The following is a 22881-nucleotide window of genomic DNA, read 5'->3' on the forward strand; positions in this document are numbered from 1 at the left end:
TAGATGTCTTGCAAGATTGAGCCCAATGAAGATTGTGTATGATGCTAATTCTGCAGACAGATTCACGTGCTTGCTAGTGGTACATAGTCACACTTAATTGCAATATTATTGATAAAAAGAAAAGGAGGACTTGTGGCACCTTAGAGACTAACCAATTTATTTGAGCATAAGCTTTCGTGAGCTACAGCACGGTTGCATCCGATGAAGTGAGCTATGGCCCGGCTTGACAATGCCCTGGCTGGGATGATTTAACTGGGGTTGGTCCTGCTTTGAGCAGGGGAGTGGACTAGATTTCCGGAGGTCTCTTCCAACCCTAATCTTCCATGAGTCTGTGATTCTACAATTTCTCTGCTTCAGATGTGCTGTGAGAAGAAGTGTAGGAGCTTAAGTGAGTACTCATCTGGAGTACTGTGTCCAGTTTTCGGCCCCACACTACAAGAAGGATGTGGAAATATTGGAAAATGTCCAGCGGAGGGCAACAAAAATGATTAGGGGACTAGAACACATGACTTATGAGGAGAGGCTGAGGGAACTGGGATTGTTTAGTCTGCGGAAGAGAAGAATGGTGGGGGGGATTTGATAGCTCCTTTCAACTACCTGAAAGGGGGTTCCAAAGAGGATGGATCTAGACTGTTCTCAGTGGTAGCAGATGACAGAACGAGGAGTAATGGTGTCAAGTTGCAGTGGGGGAGGTTTAGGTTGGATATTAGGAAAAACTTTTTCACTCGGAGGGTGGTGAAACACTGGAATGCGTTACCTTGGGAGGTGGTGGAATCTCCTTCCTTAGAAGTTTTTAAGGTCAGGCTTGACAAAGCTCTGGCTGGGATAATTTAGTTGGGGATTGGTCCTGCTTTGAGCAGGGGGTTGGACTAGATGACCTCCTGAGGTCCCTTCCAACCCTGATATTCTATGATTCTATGATTAACTCAAGGAGAGAGATGCCACCTGTAAATTCTGAATTGAGCGAAATGCCTCTCACCATCCCAGACTTGGGAACCTAACTCAATTTGTGGGGGGAGACTTAGATCACATCCCTATCCCGGCCATTTCCCATTGGCTGGTTAGGTGGCCATCTCTCCCCAGGGATTGTATTGCGAGACGGGGCACCAAATTCAGGCCTGTGGATTCCACTAGCTGCCATAGCACATTAACAATGTTGCGTCTATGTCCTCTTTGTGGATCTAGCCCGAGGTCAGTGACTAAAGGTGATATTTTCAAATTGGTGTGCAAAAATCATCCTTCCCCCCCATCAAAGTTCTAGTAATCTTTTCACCAATGTTTGTAAAGTTGAGATTTTCAGCTGGAAAAATCAGATGAACTTTTCATGAACATGTTCAGGAAAAGTTATTTCGATTTATTTTTATTAACATTTCACATTTAATGAAAAATTGGAATAATCCCTTCCTGTCTCCCTCAAAAATGCAGACTATTTCAACAGGCTCTACACTGAGCATAAAATGTGTGTTTGCGAGTATGTGGGGATTTTGATCTCAGACATGCTCTCCTCTTTTTTTACTTTCCCCTTGAGATCTGAAATCTAATCCCCATGCTGTTTGCACTGTTTTGAGAATAGACATGTTATTAACAGTCCCCTTGTTATTAATTTGAAAAGTCCAGCAGCAAAGGAACCAAGGGAGATTCATCTTCATATAGGAAGGCTCGATAGTGAGTCAAGAAAGACACTCATTTCCTAACACTGTGTATACAATGTGAAACATAAAATGTAAGAGACCAGAACCAGGTCTCCTTCCTGAGAGAACTGAAACATCAGAAGCAGGTGGGGATTTCAGACAGCCTGTGGAAACAGTTTCCACAATACTGAGTGAAAGTATCAGATCAGAGTGTTTCAATACTACACCCATCATTCTTAAAGGTAACGTAACCTTTTTAATCACTCCTATTTTTCAGCATCCACTAGAGTCGATACTGGGATTTCCAAAGACAACAAATGAAGCGCATCTGCAATTTTGGCACTGAACTCTCAGTAAAACCATTATACTTCCATTGAAATCATTCCCTGCAATCATTAGCATTAGATCCAGGACATGCATAGGCCTTTTTGTAAAGGCCCCTAGGAGCCTCTTTAGACACCTAACTACCATTGGAAATCTGGTCCATAGGTGCCTAACTCCCCTAGGCTTCTTTGAAATTCTTAGTCGCTCTGTGGTGAAAGCTGCTGGGAGCTGAAATCTTTTTAAAATCTAGTCAGTTATTTGGGTACCTGAATGCAGCTTTTTCTCTGTCTCTGTCTCTCTCCCTTTTATCATCTATCTATCTATGATGGGAGAAAGAACGGCTCATGGAAATATGTGGTTTATGATAGCAGGCAGCAAATTAGGTATTGAAATCCTTAGTGAAAAAATAAATGACACTTTCAAGTTGTCCTCTCCTCTAACTCCTTTGTATAATTCAGCTGTAGCTGTCATAAAAACTAATGTATGCAGTGTTGTTGTAGCCAGGATATTAGCGGGACAAGCTGGGTGAGATAATATATTTTATTGGACCACTTCTATTGGTCAGAAAGACAAGCTTTCAAGCTTACACAGAGCTGAAGTTGGTCCAATAAAAGATATTACCTCACTCATCTTGTCTCATGAAAATTCATGATAGAGATCAACTTCCTTGACTTAAACTGAAGGATATGTGCATTAAAAAATGTGTATAATCCCTTTGGAGTCTATGCCTTATTTTGTACTGACTCATGAGAAGCGTGGGCTGAATCTCTTCTCACTCACATAGTGTAAATCAGGAGTAACTCCACTGGAGTCACTTGGGTTCATTTTCCCCTCACACTGGTGTAAATTAATGTCTCTTGTTCCTTCATTGGAAGCATCTAGCTCTGGCCATGGTGGGGGAACTTCATGATTTATGTCATAAGACTAGCGATTATACAGTCACGGAGAAATGCATATCGGACAGTGAGGGTGGGATTATTAGGAGCTAAGGCGATCCTAAGATGCATGAACAGGAGAATGCCAAGTCGGAGTAGAGTGGTTATTTTACCACTGTATTTGGCACTGGTGTGACCGCTGCCAGAAAATTATATCAAGTTCTGATGCCCATAATTCCAGAAGAATATTGATAAATTGGAGAGGGTTCAGAGAAGAGCCACAAGAATGATTAAAGGATTAGAAAATATGCCTTGCAGTGAAAGGCTTGAGGAGATCAATCTATTTACCTTAAGAAATAGAAGGTAAAGGGGTAACATAATTACAGTCTATAAGTATCTACAAGGGGAACAAATATTTAATAACAGTCTCTTCAATCTAGCAGACTGAGGTCTAACACCATCCAATGGTGGGAAGTTGGAGCTAGACAAATTCAGATTGGAAATAATTAATTTTTTAATAGTGAGTGTAATTAACCATTGAAACAATTTACTAAGATTCGTGGTTGAATCTATCTCCATCCCGGGAAATTTTTAAACCAAGATTGGATGTTCTAAAACAGGTTCTCAAACTGTGGTCCATGGACCACCAGTGGTCCGTGAGCTCCGTTCAGATGGTCCGCGGATAGTTCCCTCTAAGATGCATGCCTGGGAGGCCGCACATAAGAGAATGAAGGGCCACCCACCTAATTAGTGGAGCTGCTCCGGCGTGGCTCCACTAATTAAGTGCCTGGACCCTGGAAAAGACACACATGTAAGGTGGTGGCCTTGGGAAGAATAGGGGGTGAGTGGGAGGGGGAAGTGGGGTGAGAAGAGGGGATGGGGGAATTTGGGATATGCAGGACTGTGGCAGCCAGAGAAAGGGGCAACTTTCCCCAGCCCCAGTTTGGGGCTGCTGTGGTGTGGGAGAGAGTGAGAGACCCCCACTCCTTTCCAGCCCCAGTTTGGGGGCTGCCATGGCTGGGGAGAGAGGGCACATCCATCACTTTATAAAGGTAAGACTACTAATATTAAAATATGAGTTGTGTGCTTTTGTTTGTAGAACAAATACAAATTCATTATTACTAAGGTGTTTTTTTATATAGTGCTTTTATCCAAAGTGCTTTGGCTAGCTAATAGTACAAGCAACATTTGGAAAGATCATTAAGTGGTCTGCTGAGACCCTCAGCAATTCTGAAGTGGTCCGTGAAAAAAAGATTGAGAACCACTGTTCTAAAAGATCTATTCTAGGAATTGTTTTGGGGAAGTTCTATGCCCCGTGTTATACAGAGATCAGACTGGATGATCATAGTGGTCCCTTCGGGCTTTGGAATCTATGAATCTATTTTAAAAGTGTCTAAGTCAGTAAGGTGCCCATATTCCACTGAGTAGCAGGAGGTAGGACACCAGCTAAGATGGCAGCAGCTGGATCTGTGGATAAACAGAATAATCGCATCAACTCTCATAAGAGGAGGTGGGTTACCAGCATAAAAATGAATTTGTATACTAGGCAAATCAGACATTGAGACTGATGAGGACTAAATAAAAGGCTATATAGATAGAGAAATAATGTTGGCTATACAGTTGAAATGCAAATCATTTTGCTCATCAGGATTCTAGACCCAGCTCTTGGGCAGCTAAATAGCAGAGAGAAGGGAATATCAATAACTCTAGAATTAAATATAAGATATTAGCTACAAAGTTAAGTTATGTTAAAATTGCCAAGTTTTCTCTCCCTTAGATGCAATCAATAGAAAACACAGAGTGGGAAAATCAAACCACCATCACAAAATTCATCCTCCTTGGATTCAGAAATCTCCCTGAACTGCAGATACTTCTCTTACTGCTGTTTTTAGTTAGCTACTTTGTGACAGTGGCTGGGAACATCCTCATCTTTGCTCTAGTTGTGGGTGATCAACAACTTCACACTCCCATGTACTTCTTCCTTGGGAACTTGTCCTGCTTGGAGACCTGCTACACCTCAACCATCCTGCCCAGGATTCTGGCCAGTCTCCTAACTGGTGACAAAACTATTTCTTTTAGGGGCTGCATGGTACAAATGTATTTCTTTGGTTCTCTGGGAGCTACAGAATGTTACCTCCTGGCAGCAATGTCTTATGATCGGTATTTAGCAATATGTAAACCCCTGCACTATGCAACCCTTATGAATAGCAGGTTCTGTTTACTGCTAGCAGCTGGCTCTTGGATAAGTGCATTTCTAGCTATTAGCATAATAGTATTGTTGGTGTCACAATTAACTTTCTGTGGCCCCAATGAAATTGACCATTTCTTCTGTGATCTCACCCCTGTGTTAAAACTCTCCAGAACTGACACCCGCCTGATGGAACTTACAGCTTTCATATTCGCCTCAATTTTTACTCTCCCCCCATTTCTATTAACTGTTATATCGTATGTTGCTATTATAGCCACCATCCTGAGAATCTCGTCTGCCACTGGGAAACAAAAGGCCTTCTCTACCTGCTCCTCTCACCTCATGGTGGTTACAGTTTTCTATGGGTCCCTAACGATTGTTTATGTCTTACCCAAAAATGATAACCTGAGGGACCTGAACAAAGTGTTCTCTGTCTTCTACACAGTCCTGACTCCCCTGCTCAATCCCCTCATCTACAGCCTGAGAAACCGGGAGGTAAAAGAGAGCCTTAGAAAGGGGTTTAGTAAATTTCTGCTTTGCACAACAATGCAGACACTGTGAGCCATTTATTAGGACAAAAATGAAACTGAGAGCATCTATGGTTCCATTGGAACCACGGAGAGTTAAGCATCTAGATACTATTGAAAGCTCCATTAGGTGCCTAAATATCTGTATCCTAAGTTGCTCACAGGTAATCAAAGTTGAATTTAACCTTACTAATAGAGAAAAATGATTTTAAAAAAACCTTTAAAAAAGGCCTTATTTTGCAAGAAAAGTTTTACATCAAACTGTTTAAAACCTTTTTTTTAAAAAAAATATATTTTTTAATTAAATCAGATTTTTTTTATAAATGATTTATTTCCTCCTTCCATCCTTTTTGCCCCCTTTATCTGTTTTTTCCGTGGCAAAATGGAAAGAGGAAAAAAAGGTATGTGTGACTGTCATAAATATAAAGGGAAGGGTAAACACCTTTAAAATCCCTCCTGGCTAGAGGAAAAATCCTCTCACCTGTAAAGGGTTAAGAAGCTAAAGGTAACCTCGCTGGCACCTGACCAAAATGACCAATGAGGAGACAAGATACTTTCAAAAGCTGGGAGGAGGGAGAAAAACAAAGGGTCTGTGTCTGTCTGTGTGATGCTTTTGCCGGGATCAGAACAGGAATGGAGTCTTAGAATTTAATAAGTAATCTAGCTAGATATGCGTTAGATTATGATTTCTTTAAATGGCTGAGAAAATATTCTGTGCTGAATAGAATGGATATTCCTGTCTGTGTGTCTTTTTGTAACTTAAGGTTTTGCCTAGAGGGATTCTCTATGTTTTGAATCTAATTACCCTGTAAGGTATTTACCATCCTGATTTTACAGAGGTGATTCTTGTTTACTTTTTACTTCTTCTATTAAAATCCTTCTTTTCAGAAACTGAATGCTTTTTCATTGTTCTTAAGATCCAAGGGTTTGGGTCTGTGGTCACCTATGCAAATTGGTGAGGATTTTTACCAAACCTTCCCCAGGAAGTGGGGTGCAAGGGTTGGGAGGATTTTGGGGGAAAAGACGTTTCCAAACGGGCTCTTTCCTAATAAAATAAACCCGATCAGACGTTGGGTGGTGGCAGTGGAAGTCCAAGGGCAAAGGGTAAAATAGTTTGTACCTTGGGGAAGTTTAACCTAAGCTGGTAAAAGAAAGCTTAGGAGGTTTTCATGCAAGTCCCCACATCTGTACCCTAGAGTTCAGAGTGGGGAAGGAACCTTGACAGTGACCATTTGGGGGAAATCTTTCCACGTACATCTTATGAATTCTGGTGGATACTGGGAATTCTCCATGCTTGTCTGTGTCAGACTGCACAATTTATTTTGATGGTAAAGCTGGTCTTTGCCTTACTGCTGTCTTTTTACCTCCACCCTGGACTAACATTCCAAGTGGAGGTAGTGCAGGGCTAACAACAAAAGGGCATGTAGGAATGTTATCAGGAGGGCCAAATCGCACCTGGAGCTGCAGCTAGCCAGAGATGTCAAGAGTAACAAGAAGGGTTTCTTCAGGTATGTTGGCAACAAGAAGAAAGCCAAGGAAAGTGTGGGCCCCTTACTGAATGAGGGAGGCAACCTAGTGACAGAGGATGTGGAAAAAGCTAATGTACTCAATGCTTTTTTTTGCCTCTGTCTTCACTAACAAGGTCAGCTCCCAGACTGCTGCGCTGGGCATCACAAAATGGGGAAGAGATGGCCAGCCCTCTGTGGAGATAGAGGTGGTTAGGGACTATTTAGAAAAGCTGGACATGCACAAGTCCATGGGGCCGGACGAGTTGCATCCGAGAGTGCTGAAGGAATTGGCGGCTGTGATTGCAGAGCCATTGGCCATTATCTTTGAAAACTCGTGGCGAACCGGGGAAGTCCCGGATGACTGGAAAAAGGCTAATGTAGTGCCAATCTTTAAAAAAGGGAAGAAGGAGGATCCTGGGAACTACAGGCCAGTCAGCCTCACCTCAGTCCCTGGAAAAATCATGGAGCAGGTCCTCAAAGAATCAATCCTGATGCACTTGCATGAGAGGAAAGTGATCAGGAACAGCCAGCATGGATTCACCAAGGGAAGGTCATGCCTGACTAATCTAATCGCCTTTTATGATGAGATTACTGGTTCTGTGGATGAAGGGAAAGCAGTGGATGTATTGTTTCTTGACTTTAGCAAAGCTTTTGACACGGTCTCCCACAGTATTCTTGTCAGCAAGTTAAGGAAGTATGGGCTGGATGAATGCACTATAAGGTGGGTAGAAAGCTGGCTAGATTGTCGGGCTCAACGGGTAGTGATCAATGGCTCCATGTCTAGTTGGCAGCCGGTATCAAGTGGAGTGCCCCAAGGGTCGGTCCTGGGGCCAGTTTTGTTCAATATCTTCATAAATGATCTGGAGGATGGTGTGCATTGCACTCTCAGCAAATTTGCGGATGATACTAAACTGGGAGGAGTGGTAGATACGCTGGAGGGGAGGGATAGGATACAGAAGGACCTAGACAAATTGGAGGATTGGGCCAAAAGAAATCTGATAAGGTTGAATAAGGATAAGTGCAGGGTCCTGCACTTAGGATGGAAGAATCCAATGCACCGCTACAGACTAGGGACCGAATGGCTAGGCAGCAGTTCTGCGGAAAAGGACCTAGGGGTGACAGTGGACGAGAAGCTGGATATGAGTCAGCAGTGTACCCTTGTTGCCAAGAAGGCCAATGGCATTTTGGGATGTATAAGTAGGGGCATAGCGAGCAGATCGAGGGACGTGATCGTTCCCCTCTATTCAACATTGGTGAGGCCTCATCTGGAGTACTGTATCCAGTTTTGGGCCCCACACTACAAGAAGGATGTGGATAAATTGGAGAGAGTCCAGCGAAGGGCAACAAAAATGATTAGGGGTCTAGAACACATGACTTATGAGGAGAGGCTGAGGGAGCTGGGATTGTTTAGCCTGCAGAAGAGAAGAATGAGGGGGGATTTGATAGCTGCTTTCAACTACCTGAAAGGGGGTTCCAAAGAGGATAGCTCTAGACTGTTCTCAATGGTAGCAGATGACAGAACGAGGAGTAATGGTCTCAAGTTGCAGGGGGGGAGGTTTAGATTGGATATTAGGAAAAACTTTTTCACTAAGAGGGTGGTGAAACACTGGAATGCGTTACCTAGGGAGGTGGTAGAATCTCCTTCCTTAGGGGTTTTTAAGGTCAGGCTTGACAAAGCCCTGGCTGGGATGATTTAATTGGGAATTGGTCCTGGTTCGAGCAGGGGGTTGGACTAGATGACCTTCAGGGGTCCCTTCCAACCCTGATATTCTATGGTTCTATGATTCTATGATTCTATGATTCATTAAACTTTGATGATCATACATCCAAATGGTGCACTTGCTGTGATGGGATGAATAAATCCCACACTAGATTAAGGGGAGCTGGAGAGCACAATTGGTGCACCTGGTTGTACCTGAAGTGTGTAGCAGACAATTAAAGATGAGGCCCAGTGTGGAGCAGGCTATTATAAAGGAAGGACTTCAGGGCAATAAGAGGGAAGAGAGTGAGCGGCTAGGAGTCCTGATTGCCTCTCCTAGTAAAGGAGACTGAGGGGGAGAATAAGGATTGGTATTCTCTCCTGAGATGGGAGCTCTGTCAGAAAGGCCAGCAGCAGTAAAGGCTACAGAGGGAGTTTGTACTCTGGCATTGGCCCTGAAGGTGGAAGGGCAACAGGGGTGAAGAAACTCCTGAAGAATGCCTGGGAGAAGGATTCTAGGAAACATTCCTGAGGGTCAGCAACTTTGGAGGAGCTGGGCCTCCAGAAATAAAGCCCTGGGAGCAGGTGCTTTGTAGTAGATCAGGCCATAATTTTCCAGAGCCTGGAGAGGTGATGAAGAGTTTGCTAAGGATTGGGCCCATGGAGGGCAGAAAAAATTGTTTCTTTGTATTTTTCTGGACTCTTTGTTTTACCCCTGAAGGGATGGGACAGAAAGTCTCCTGATGAGTGGGCCAAATCACAAAATGAATGGTTCACTAACAGGCCTGAATTGTGTCTTGTGGAGGTGACCGGGGAAAGGTCCCTGCAACAACACACAAGCCATAAGGGGGCTTCCATGCTGGTGAGACACCCTTCCACAATCCCCCTTTCACAACAGCCCTGCTACCTGGGTCAAATGTCTTGTCTTCTTTGGGTCATTGCAGTGCAGGCCTGTGAAAATAACTCTGTACCTATCGCCATGGTAAAATAATCAAATATCCTGATCTGGGCAACTATCCAATCTACTTTAGCCAAAGCTGACTTCAGGTAATTCAAGGTGTTATGGGATACTTAGCATAAGAGAATAGGACTATAATTAAGGTACAGGCCAATTTACAGGTACTTGGTACAGGCCCCAAGTGACTCCCATCCCCTTTGTTAGGTGACCCCTTCCAAAGTCCATAGCCTAAATTGGCCTGTACTTTAATTATAGTCCTATTCTCTTATGCTAAGTATCCCATAACACCTTGAATTACCTGAAGTCAGCTTTGGCTAAAGTAGATTGGAAGTTGCCCAGATCAGGATATTTGATTATTTTACCATGGCGATAGGTACAGAGTTATTTTCACAGGCCTGCACTGCAATGACCCAAAGAAGACAAGACATTTGATTGTTCTGCCCTAGCATGTGCTTTCATGCCCTTTGGTGCTTGAAATGGATCTGTTCAGACCAAGGAGATAATGATACACAATGATACCAAAAACCAAGGTATAATGCTGATTAGTTTCAAATGATGTACACAGTATCTTATACGTGTAAACAGGACAGGTGTAAAAAGATGGCTTTAGGAGAATAACTTTGGGAGCACACCTTCTGTGTTAGGTGAATATAACATGACTCTATGAGATGGCTTCTTGGAGATTGGTATAGTACAGGAAAAAGTTTCTGTATGACTGACATTGGTTATTTGGTCCTTTGAATATATTTTATAATGAACCCACGTGGGTGAAGCGATTTACCATTCAGTTAGTTAACACTCAATTCATTACCATTCAATTCGTTAAGCAGCATTGCATTGGTTGCAGTATAATTAAAGAGAAAATGGTATCTATTGGACTGGTTTGTGACCATCATCAGATCAATACTTCCGCACGGGTCAACTTCCCCACGAGTCACCAACCAGCCCCCTACTGTATAAGTGTTCATCACCCTGTTAGTAGATACAAAATAGGGGCCAAAACATTCTTGATCTCACTATGGCTCATATACTCCAACATCTTGCATCTTTTAATAATGAGCCAGAGCCAAAGTCGTTTGTAGTTAAGGGAAAGACTCAGTCATTGACTACAAAGGGGTTTGTATCAGGCCCCATATAGGGCGAAGTAAACAATTATTGTCTCTATGTCTGATGTGGACCAGGATCCATGTCTCCCCTGCCCACTCTCAAAGTAAACAGTTGCAGGCTACATACCTGTTTTACAATCCAACAATCCATCTCCACCTTTTCAGTTCCACTTACACAGCATATTCCCTTGCACTGTGGGAGAACGAACCCCTCACTCTTTCAGCATTGAACAGAAGGATGGGAGTAAGGCCATCAGGAATCCAAATGGGAATTTTCAAAGGAGGTAATTCAAAGGCAGTTGGTTGCCTAACTCCCTTAGGTTCCCTTAAAAATAATAGCCACTGTGAACAAGATTACAACTTTGTTCATGTGGCAGCTTAGGGGTCTTCCTGGCCTGCATTTGGAGTTCCAGGTACGGAGATCAGACTGACCTGGGAGCTTTATCCAAGGATAGTTTATCTTGGTAGCATTTAATTTTCTTCTTCCTCTAAAATATAATTGACATTGGTTCCTTTTCTCTATTATTCTAGCAGAACTATTCATCTTATATGTCAGATGAACAGAGATTTCCATTGAGACCAGAAATACTCTCTGTGTTAATTTCCTTTGAAATCAGACATTCCCTTTTTTCTATTGCTATGTCTTTTGAGTCAACAATTCTTCTGTCACCGTTATTTTCCCTTTTGAATCAATTGTTTTCCAGGACTTCCACTTTGACATTAGTAAAAAGACTGTCCTTGTACCATTCTTTTTCCTTTCTAACAATAAATTTTAACCTTCCTCTATGCAATAATTTCAAAGTCCCACCAGCAGAAATATCAAGTGAGATGACAAAAATGATTAGGGGACTGGAACACATGAGTTATGAGGAGAGGCTGAAGGAACTGGGATTGTTTAGTCTGTGGAAGAGAAGAGTCAGGGGGGATTTGATAGCTGCTTTCAACTACCTAAAAGGGGGTTCCAAAGAGGATGGCTCTAGACTGTTTTCAGTGGTAGCAGATGACAGAACAAGGAGTAATGGTCTCAAGTTGCAGTAGGGAAGGTTTAGGTTGGATATTAGGAAAAAACTTTTTCACTAGGAGGGTGGTGAAACACTGGAATGTGTTACCTAGGGAGGTGGTGGAATCTCTTTCCCTAGAAGTGTTTAAGGTCAGGCTTGACAAAGCCCTGGCTGGGATGATTTAGTTTGGGATTGGTCCTGCTTTGAGCAGGGGGTTGGACTAGATGACCTCCTGAGGTCCCTTCCAACCCTGATATTATATGATTCTATGATTACATCATCTCATATGACAGAGAAATTATGACGCAGGAGAGACATTAATTTCTGTGAAAGGGAATAACAACAACATGCACCAAGAAGCGCTGTGGGATCCAACCATCCAAATAGGAACCCATAGCTCAGTTCACTGTGATAATTGAAGACTAGCAATAGTAGAAGAGAATGGAAAATGTAGTGCAAAGACTATAAGCTTATCTCAGAACATCTGAAGGAAGGGTAAGGGTTAGGTATTAGGCAATAGATCATCAGTGTGAAAGGTAAAGCATCACAGTTAAAATGAAACAATTTGACACAGATGCTCCCCTAGGTACGTAAACCCGACGTACACAAATCCGAGGTTACGGAAAAAGAGTAAAAGAAAAATAGGAGATTTTTGTTTGGTTTTGGTTTTTTTGCACGTAATGGTTGGACATACGTTTCCGACTTACGCAACATTCGAGTTATGCAAGGCATTTCGGAACGGAACGCTTGCGTAAGTTGGGAGTGTCTGTTTAAAAAAGAAAAATACCTTCTCAGGCATCCACCATGTCAGAAAGAATGTGATTGCTTGTTCAATCCACGGGAAAAGTAAATTAATGTAGATGGGGTGACACTGCACACCATGTTCTTCATAGTGATATTATTATGATATGATCATTGCATAATTATGATGCATTTTATGAAAGTTGGGTCATTTAAAGTGTCATTGGAAAAGTTATGATTTGCTGAATTTGATTATCCTATTTGTATGCATGTGTCATTTTTGTGTCTGAAGTTATGAATATTGACTATGTATCTGTATTTCAAATGTATTAAACCTGGGTAATGCCCACTAGGCAAAATGTTTTGTGTCTAGATAGCTGGTTGGCAAGGGCCTGTTCTGTGTACTGAGCCATTAGAGAAAACAAGAGCTGTTAGGAGAAAGTTATCTCCAACCTGATGAGGATTCCTGAGAAAGCTCCAGACAGCCTGTATGTAATAGCTGCTGTGGTCGGTGAACAAAGGCCAGTGAACAGGCCACATGACTCAGGACTGCATCTTGGAATATCTATATGTTTACACAAACTGGTCTGGACTAGGAACCAAGTTCTGAAGGAAGCTGTTCCTGCGATATGCTAAGGCTCTGTAAGGCAGGGAGTGACATCATCGATTCTTCTTCACGCCCCACACAGTGGAACTCCTGAAAAGACCTGAGGAACAAAGACTGAACTGTGGGAAGTCCTGGACCCAGGCTAAAGGGATTTCTAACCTGTTTATTGAAACCTGAGAAACCCAAGCTGCAAAGCAAATGCAGCTTGTGCCTTGAGAATCTACCAGAAGTGCTGGTATCTCAGCTAGGGTGAGACACTGCTAACTCATAGTCAATCTAACTAGTGTGTTAATCTTAGTTTGTGTTTTTGTTTATTTGCTAGGTAGTCTGGTTTGATCTGTTTGCTATCCCTTCTAATCACTTAAAATCTATCTTTTTAACTTAAACCTGCGTGCTTTTCAGTTAAGGGTCTGGGTGGAAATCTCAGCTTGGTTACCACAACTGTGCATATTCCTCTCCACATTGAGGGAGAGGAGAACCAGGTAATAAATTCATACTGGTTGGTGTTTTGACAAGGGCCGGACAGTATATCTCTGGGGTCCTTGGCTAGGAACATCATGGCTTCTCTGTAGTTGGCTCATGCAGTCGCTGGCCAGGGCCTGCATGCAACTGCAGTTGGGTGTGTCCCTACCTGTGTGAAAGCAGGAGAAAGTGTAGGAAAGGGATGGGATCTGCATCTTGCCAGAGCAGCACAATGTGAGTGGGAGCCCAGACTGGTGGGTTAGAAATGAGACATTCCCTTTTTTCAATTACTTTGTCTTTTGTGTCAACAAGTCTCCTGTCTCTGTTATTTTCTCTTTTGAATTAGTTGTTTTCCATGACTTCCCCTTTGAGGTTAGTAATAAGACTGTCCTTGTTTTTCCTTTCTAAAAATAAATATTACCTTTCCTCTATGGAATAATTTCAAATTCCCACCAGCAGAAATATCAAGGGAGATTACATCATCTCATATGAAGGAGAAATTACCAAGCAGGAGAAATTTCTGTGAAAGGGAAAACCAAATAAATACACGAAGAAGCATTGTATGATCCAGACATCCAGGTAGGCACCCAAAGCTCAGTTTACTGAGATAATTGAAGACTATCAATAGTAGAAGACAATGGAAAATGTAGTGCAAATACTATAAACTTATCTCTGAAAATTTGAAGGAAGATTTAGGGTTAGGGGGAAGCTTGGAATAGATTATCAGTGTGAAAGGTAAAGCAGCATCGTTAAAATGAAATAATCTGATTTAGAAAAGAGAAATAACTGCTCAGGCATCCACCAAGTCATAAAAGAATATGATTACTTGTTCAATCCAGGGGAAAAGTAAATGAAGGTAGATGCATTATAGCAAAACATTCATAAGAGAGAAAAATGAATGGTTGTCAGATTTAGGCCATAAGAATGGCTGCACTGGGTCAGATCACAGGTCCAGTTAGCCTAGTATCCTGTCTTCTGACAGTGGCCAATGCCAGGTGCTTCAGAGGGAATGAACAGAACAGGTAATCATCAAATCATCCAGCCCCTGTTGCTCATAGCCAGCTTTTGGCAAACAGAGGCTCGGGACATTATCCCTGCCCATCCTGGCTAATAGCCATTGGTGGACCTATCCTCCACGAATGTATCTAGTCTATTGGCTCCTTGTGTGCGTATTTTATTTTTCACCACAAGATTCTGTTTCTTTTCCTCAAACTTGATTTTTATTGCTCACAAACATTTTGATACAAACAAAAATAGTCTCTCTTCTCTCTGTGTGTGTACGTTTTTCTGGATTTTTTGTTTTTCTGTCATACTTTGATGTTACACCAGTGTCAATGCACCATTGCCACTCCCGATGTAGACATAGTTTATATGGGTGTATCCCCTCACCACCCTTCCTGAGATAAGCCCTGCATAAAACATATTTCCACAGCCTTTTTTATTTAACGTTTTACCAAAAATTGACTTTTAATTTAAGTTTTATAAAGGAATAAACACTTAAAAGTAAATCTATTTGTAGAAAATTTTCCTCATTAACTTTTACTTCATTTAGTACTTTTACATATGTGTTTCAATTAAAAATATGAGCATTCAGAAACACCCCCAGGTTTAAAACCACATACCCTTAGCAACACCAGTTTATAAAAGTGATAAAAAGTGTTCCTCCTATGTTTTATAGTAACATTGGTTATTTTTTAGTGAGGACAGTTTGAAGCTGCAGCAAAAGCAGTACCGAAAGCAAGTTTTGAAAGAGATAAGAAGACTGTTACATGACCAGAACATAATATGAAACCATAGGTTTGCTTGTAATAGTTTTTCCTAAAGGAAAACTTTTGAAAAGAAATTATACAAAGCATAGGTTGATTTAAAAGAGTTAACCCTTTAAACCAGAGATAAGAATTTTGTTTTCTTCAGCTTTGGAAAGGATGAATATTATTTGCAATACAAGTTAAAAGGAGTAAGATAAATAATTCCCTTATTTTGTAAACCATTGGATAAGAGAGAAGAAGTTTGTTTTTTTCCACTTTGCTAACTTTTTAGACATTAGTTTTGCCTGAAGCCTTTAGATTTATACAAGGCATACACAGGTTGACTTAACCCTTTTTACCAGGGATAAGAAATTTTGTTTTCTTGAGCTTTGTAAAGGCTGAATGTTATTTACAATATAACAAAATATTTTTATTAAAAATAATGTTATATAAAATATAAAAGACTTGTATGGTTGCTTTACTCATTAGTTTAATTAACTGCAGAGCATGCTAACACAACCTTAGATTTATAAAAAACACACAAGAAAACCAGTTTATGTGAAAAAGTTAACACCGAGATAAGGAGTCTCCTTTTTCCTGCGACACATATACACACATTTTTCTTTTTAATGTTTTTTTCATATTTAAACCAAGGATAAACAAACTTGCTATAGGAATGTCATATTCAAGCACTGCATAAAGCAGCGAGATAAACATCCTTCCTTTTATTTGAAGAAGCCATTGCTTTGTGACTACATGAAGCTCTGTTTATAAAAGTGATAAAAAGAGTTTTTTAGTAAGCACAATTTGAAGTTGCAGCAAAAGCAGTTACCAAACGCGGTTTTTGTTACAGCTAAGATGACTGCTCCTCTCCTCTACACCCTCCCCCTCAATCTCTAACTTTTTAACAAATACAGGTGAAAGTTATATTAAACTTTCATTTTCTTTGGGATTTTAGTGTGAATTTTTTGTTGCATTATCAAAAGTTAAAAATTTTATTAAAATGATACATCAAAGGCTGGAGCTGTGGATCTCTCTACATTTTAAAAACAGATAAGACTGATAAAACTAGCCAGGGACCCATGCCCGGATGCTGTGTAAAATACAAAAGGCTTGTATCGGTGCTTTACATATTACTTTGATTAAAGGAAACAGCAGTATGCTTTTTAAAGTGTTGCCTAAGGTGACACCTTTTCTAACTTTTTAACAATGTAAAATAAGGTGTGTGTGGGGGGCATCCCAAGGTTAAAACCACAGGTCCTTAGTAAAAAAATCAACATTTTTAATGAGGCTTATTTGAACCAGCAAGCTTGTTTTAAAAATCTGTTTAGTTACCATTAAACAAAAGCCACAGTCATCAAGTTAATGAAATGGTGTAGATTTCAAAACCTTCTGATGACAAAAATGTAAATGGTAAAAAGTAACAACATTACCATTCAAAAGTTTTAAAACTTTTTAAACAGATTTAATATAAAACTGTTTCACAATTTTATGCTAAGAAAGAGAGAGGGTATTTTTTATGTTTGTAAAAGCTTTGTGATATAAAAATGTGTAAGCTACACTAGCCTATCTTTTTTAAAACAATGTTTTTAAAGTATCAAAACAAGAACTGAGTAAAGTATGAAAACTGTCAATAAAAATTAGCCTTTAGCCAAAAAATTTTACTAAACACACAAAGATTTTAATTTGGTAAGATCAAGCCCTGTTTACAGAAATGTCAATTGTAAAGAAATAGCACAGTTACCCTTTATAATGTATTTGGTATTGTTTTTCATATAAAATAAACGCTTAAAAAGTTGTTTTACAATAAAGGAGGAAAAATATGTAGCAACACGTCACACTCCCTCCCCCAACTCCTGTTTATAGACAGGACCTTAAGCATAGCTTCCCCCACCCCCTGCTCTCCTGAATCCCAAAAGAATTTATTAAGTTTGTTTTGTGAAACCTATTAGCTCTAAACTGCACAATTATATTACTGTGAGCTTTGAATCAGTTTATGGTAATTTTTCTATACCGGCTGCTAGAATTTATATTCCTTGATGTCAATTCACCTAAAAGTTATTAGTATTTAACCAACATCAGGAGACTAGTACTTGCTGAAGCACTGAACAGCAATAAAATAAGAGAGTATACTCTTCTAAAGGCATTTGAAAGGAGACAAAAAGAAACAAAACAATCAAACTTGTCTTTCATGTATGCAAGGGTGACCTGAATTACTTTCTTTCTTTCCTGGTTTGCAATGTGTTTGGCTATAACACCATTGACTATGTTTCTTTATTCAGTGGACACACAGGGTCTGATTTTCCACCCCCAGATAAGTGTGCCTGTGCACACACACTTGACAGCATGCACTTCCACTTTCTCTCTTATCCACTGGTTTACAAAACAAAGGAAATATTTATCTACTCCTTTTAACGTGTATTGCAAATAATATTCACCTTTATAAAGCTTTACCAGCAGCTCTGAAGAGCAAATGGATTGAACTTGATCTCTTTTTACTCAGACCCAAAGCCATATGCTCAACAGGACATCAAAGAAGAGGAGGATGCTTATGCTAAAGGCCAGTACTATCTCAGGTTGAGGGAGAAATTCGGTATTGAGCCTTTGCAAGTTCATAACCATAAAACTGTTATGCGTGCACTTGTACGACTTGCTGTGCACTGAAGCATCAAGCACTACCTGAAAGAGAAACAAATTGAGGATTGCCCCAGGTGTGTCATAGATACCCCTGGTCAGAGTTCTCACGACTGCGGGAACAGGACTGTAGATGATGTAAACTGTAAAATTGAACAAATTAGTGGTAGCTTGTGTATGGAGGGTGTGTTAAATACGATCGTCACATTGGGATATGCACTGCAGTGCCTCTGTTTAACCCAGGAATATTTAGCTCTAGGGGTAGAGCTGGTGGATAAAATGACAAAGGTGAGGACCCAAAAAGTGTTTTAGATTAAATAATCAAACTAAAGGATCACTATTTAATGCAAAATGTTGAACATCTTATTTTTTCAGCAAATTACAAAATCCTGTTATGAAAAAGAACTAGAAGTTAGAGCATGTTTTGGGGGGAGAAGTACAGAAAAGGAGCCCAGGAAGCAGGTCCGTGCTGGAAGCAGTGTGACAGAAGCAGCCCAGGGGGAGCAGGTCCGTGCTGGGAGCAGAGCTGCAGCAAGCAGAGCCAGGGGGGCCAGAGAAGCAGCCCAGGGGGAGCAGGTCCGTGCTGGAAGCAGCGTGACAGAAGCAGCCCAGGGGGAGCAGGTCCGTTGTGGGAGCAGCGTGACAGAAGCAGCCTAGGGGGAGCAGGTCCGTGCTGGAAGCAGCGTGACAGAAGCAGCCCAGGGGGAGCAGGTCCGTGCTGGAAGCAGCGTGACAGAAGCAGCCCAGGGGGAGCAGGTCCGTGCTGGGAGCAGCGTGACAGAAGCAGCCCACAGAGCAGGTCCGTGCTGGGAGCAGCGTGACAGAAGCAGCCCACAGAGCAGGTCCGTGCTGGGAGCAGCGTGACAGAAGCAGCCCAAGGGGAGCAGACCTGTGCTGGGAGCAGAGCTGCAGCAAGCAGAGCCAGGGGGGCCAGAGAAGCAGCCCAGGGGGAGCAGGTCCGTGCTGGGAGCAGCGTCACAGAAGCAGCCCAGGGGGAGCAGGTCCGTGCTGGGAGCAGCGTGACAGAAGCAGCCCAGGGGGAGCAGACCTGTTCTGGGAGCAGAGCTGCAGCAAGCAGAGCCAGGGGGGCCAGAGAAGCAGCCCAGGGGGAGCAGGTCCGTGCTGGGAGCAGCGTCACAGAAGCAGCCCAGGGGGAGCAGGTCCGTGCTGGGAGCAGCGTGACAGAAGCAGCCCAGGGGGAGCAGACCTGTTCTGGGAGCAGAGCTGCAGCAAGCAGAGCCAGGGGGGCCAGAGAAGCAGCCCAGGGAGCTGGAGGCAGGGCAGCAGGGTGGAGCGGGAGCTGAGGGAGAGTGGTGGAGCAGGAGCTAGGGCTGGAGTTCAGAGAGAGCTGGAGTGGGGACACCCTACCCCTGCCCTAAGTGACCACAACAAGGCTCGGGGTCGAGCCCCGCAAGAATCCTGGGCCCAGCCTTGTTAGCGTTACAAGGACTCTGGCACACAGGAAAGTGAAAGGGGAGACCTTGAGGTCAGGCCGGCCTCTGGGTATAGGAAGTGGGAGTGAGGACTCAGATCCTATCACTAGCCCATTTAGTAGTGAAAGGGAAAATAGGGGTAGTGTATAAGCCAGGAAAGTTTCCCACAATAGCGGGACCATTCCCATGCTTACACAATACCTCATGGGACCAAAACATTGTCACAGGGGAGAATAGGAACATTGCATCAGCATCCCATGATGCACTGTGTTCCCTCCCTCATATGAACGGCAAACAACCCAATGGTTTTCACACCATAAAACTGCCATGTGTACGCCATAACCCCAGAAGCATGGAGCCTACTCTGTGTGCATCTCAAACACCTCACGCCTTCTTCTGCAGTATTTCGAGAGCTGAAGTAGGGCCCACCGTGCGGAACACAGCGCTGTCCTTCAAGCGGCCCTGCTGCAAGCCATTGACAAAAACAATTTACAGTTGCTGCTGGCAGTCACAGAGCAGCTGCAGTCTGTTGAGCGCCGTTTCTGGTCCTGTGAAACAAGCACTGACTGGAGGGTCTGCATTGCTTTGCATGTATGGGATGATGAGCAGTGGCTGCAGAACTTTTGAATGCAGAAAGCCAGCTTCCAGGAACTTTGTGAAGAGTTTTTCCCTGCCCTGCAGTTCAGCAACACAAAAATGAGAGCTGCTCTGACAGTGGAGAAGCGAGTGGTGATTGCTATTTGGAAGCTTGCAACGCCAGACAGTTACCGGTCAGTGGGGAATCAATTTGGAGTAGGTAAATCAAGTGTGGGAGCTGCTGTGTTTCAAGTGTGCAGGGCCATTAATCAGGCTTGCAGGACTTGAGCTACCATGCTAAAAATATCTGTTTAGATAGTGATTTCCAGTTGTGGCTCAGGTTCTGGAGCCCACCACACTCCCAAGGCTTCAGAACTCATGTCAGAATGTCTACCCAGCTATTTGGAGTGCAGAAGCTAGAGCCCAGCAAGCCCAAGTCTGTTAACTCAAGCTGGGTGGCTCACTGCCATGGGCCGTGCAGACATACCCACAGAAAACATCTCAATCACCAGGTCAACATAGAGTATCCATCAGTTCTTACACGGCAGCTCCAACTCCATTACAAATGTATTACATTTTACAGCTGGGAAAAAATGTTGGTGGAGCATTTTTCAATTTTTCAGTTTTGTCAAAATCAAAAGGTTTTACAAGGTGTCAATTTTGTCACCATTTTCTAAGGAAGAAAAGACAAAGCATTTCATTTTTATTTTATCACAGGGTGGCCAAACTTACTGACCCTTCAAGTCACATATAATAATCTTCAGAAGTTCGAGAACCATCGGGCATGCCTGTTAGGGCTCTGGGCTTCTGCCCCGTGGGGTGCACCTGCCGGGCCATCGGCCCCACTTCTTCTGAAGCCCTGAGCCCAGCAGGTGTGCCCTGAGCCTCAGTGCCCCCTGTGGGGCTAAACCCCTGAGACCACCCCGCCACAGGGCAGAAGCTCCCCTTCCCCCTGTCTGGTAGGTGGAGAATGGTTGGGGGGGTGGAATCTGCGAGCTGCACTTTACCTGTAAAAGAGTCGCATGCAACACATGAACCGCAGTCTGATCATGCCTGCTTTATCATTTCAATTCATTTTGTTTTGAGTTTTATATTATATTAAAACAGTCATGTTAATATTCTATTCTATTTATATATTATATTTAATATTATTCATACAATATTATATTTAATATTTTAATATAATAGAAGAGTCTAAACAAAATAAAACCACATTATCAAAAGGCAACAGTGTTACCTTATCTCAGGGAAATGTTTTGACATTATCAAAATGAAATGAATCAATATTATCAAAATATAATATTTTTATGTTTCCAAATCCAAAACTTTCAGAATCTTTGTTCCATGGGAAATTTAATATTTAATTCCAATTTGGAAAAAAATTGTTTTGAAATTTCAGAATTTCCCATAGAATGGAAATTCCAGTCTCTAACTGGCTCCATTAAACTTTAAATATATATATTGTCCAGGTTCTCCTTCAGGTTTTGTTGGATTTTCTCTAGATACAATCCATGGCAAATGCAGACTTGGGAAATCAAACATCCATCACACTATTCATCCTCCTGGGATTTGGGAACCTCCAGGAACTGCACTTTCTTCTCTTCCTGCTGTTTCTCGTAACATTGCGACCATGGTGGGGAATATCCTCATCGTTGTGTTAGTTGTGGCTGATCAGCACCTTCACATGCCCATGTACTTCTTCCTGGGGAACTTGTCCTGCTTGGACACCTGCTGCACCTCCACCATCCTGTCCAGGGTGCTGGCCAGTCTCCTGACTGGAGACAGAACCATTTCTGTTAGCGGTTGCATCACACAATTTTATTTCTTTTGTTCTCTGGCAGCTACATAAAGTTATCTCCTTGCCATAATCTTATGACCGGTATTTAGCAATTTGTAACCCCCTGCATTATGCAGCCCTTATGAACAGCAAATGTTGCCTTCAGCTAATGGCTGGTTCTTGAATAAGTGCTTTCTTGGCCAATTGGTTAGTGATATTTTTGGCATCACAATTAACTTTTTGCAACTCCAATGAAATTCCCCATTTCTTTTGTGACTTCTCCCCAACTGTAAAACTCTCCTGCAGTGACACCACCATCATTGAACTTCTGACTTTCATCATGGCCTTTATATTCACAGTGACACCATTTCTGTTAACCCTGACATCCTATGTTTGCATCATCACCACCATCCTGAGAATCCCATCCACCAGGGGGAGGCAGAAGGCATTTTCCATCTGTTCCTCTCACCTCATTGTGGTGACCATTTTCTATGGAACCATAATCATTGTCTACATGCTCCCAGACACCAATACACTGCGAGACCTGAACAAAGTGTTCTCTGTCTTCTACACAGTCCTGACTCCTCTTGTCAAATCTCTCATCTACAGCATGAGAAACAAAGAAGTACACAAAGCCCTGAGGAGAAAGACTGCCAATAAACAGAGAGCTTTTTGCAAGAGCTAAGATGATCTTATCTCATTCCATTAGGTTCAACTGAAATAGGAGTAAATTTACATGCTTGAATGAGTGAGAACAGCACATTCTAGGTAGCCTGAGGCTGGCAACTGGAATTCCACTATACAGAGTGATGGCACACTGTGGTTATCAACAGCTACAGAGGAAGAGTCCAGTGGCTGAGGTGCTACCCTGCGTTCTGGTCTTTGCTTTCCTCAGAGACCTTTGTGATCATGAATTTAGTCTCTCTGAGCCAGATTTTTTAAAGGATTTAGGAGCCTAAAGATGCAGATAGGTGCTATGGTTAGAGTATCATAGAATATCAGGGCTGGAAGGGACCTCAGGAGGTCATCTAGTCCAACCCCCTGCTCAAAGCAGGACCAATCCCCAATTTTTGCCCCAGATCCCAA

The 22881-nt window shown here is 42.3% G+C and overlaps 1 protein-coding gene across 1 annotated transcript; it reads left to right on the plus strand.

The window, feature by feature from the left end:
• Positions 1-4607: 4607 nt before the first annotated feature.
• LOC311529454 (olfactory receptor 6B1-like) lies at positions 4608-22480 on the plus strand (the record flags this gene model as incomplete). The annotated part of the gene is made up of 2 exons (XM_084645422.1): positions 4608-5176; positions 22084-22480. 2 exons carry the CDS (start codon positions 4608-4610, stop codon positions 22478-22480), a joined length of 966 nt encoding a protein of 321 aa, XP_084501548.1.
• Positions 22481-22881: the final 401 nt, after the last annotated feature.

The sequence above is a fragment of the Lepidochelys olivacea genome (assembly GCF_965140295.1).
Source record: "Lepidochelys olivacea isolate rLepOli2 genome assembly, chromosome: 13".
Classification (NCBI taxonomy): Eukaryota; Metazoa; Chordata; order Testudines; family Cheloniidae; genus Lepidochelys; species Lepidochelys olivacea.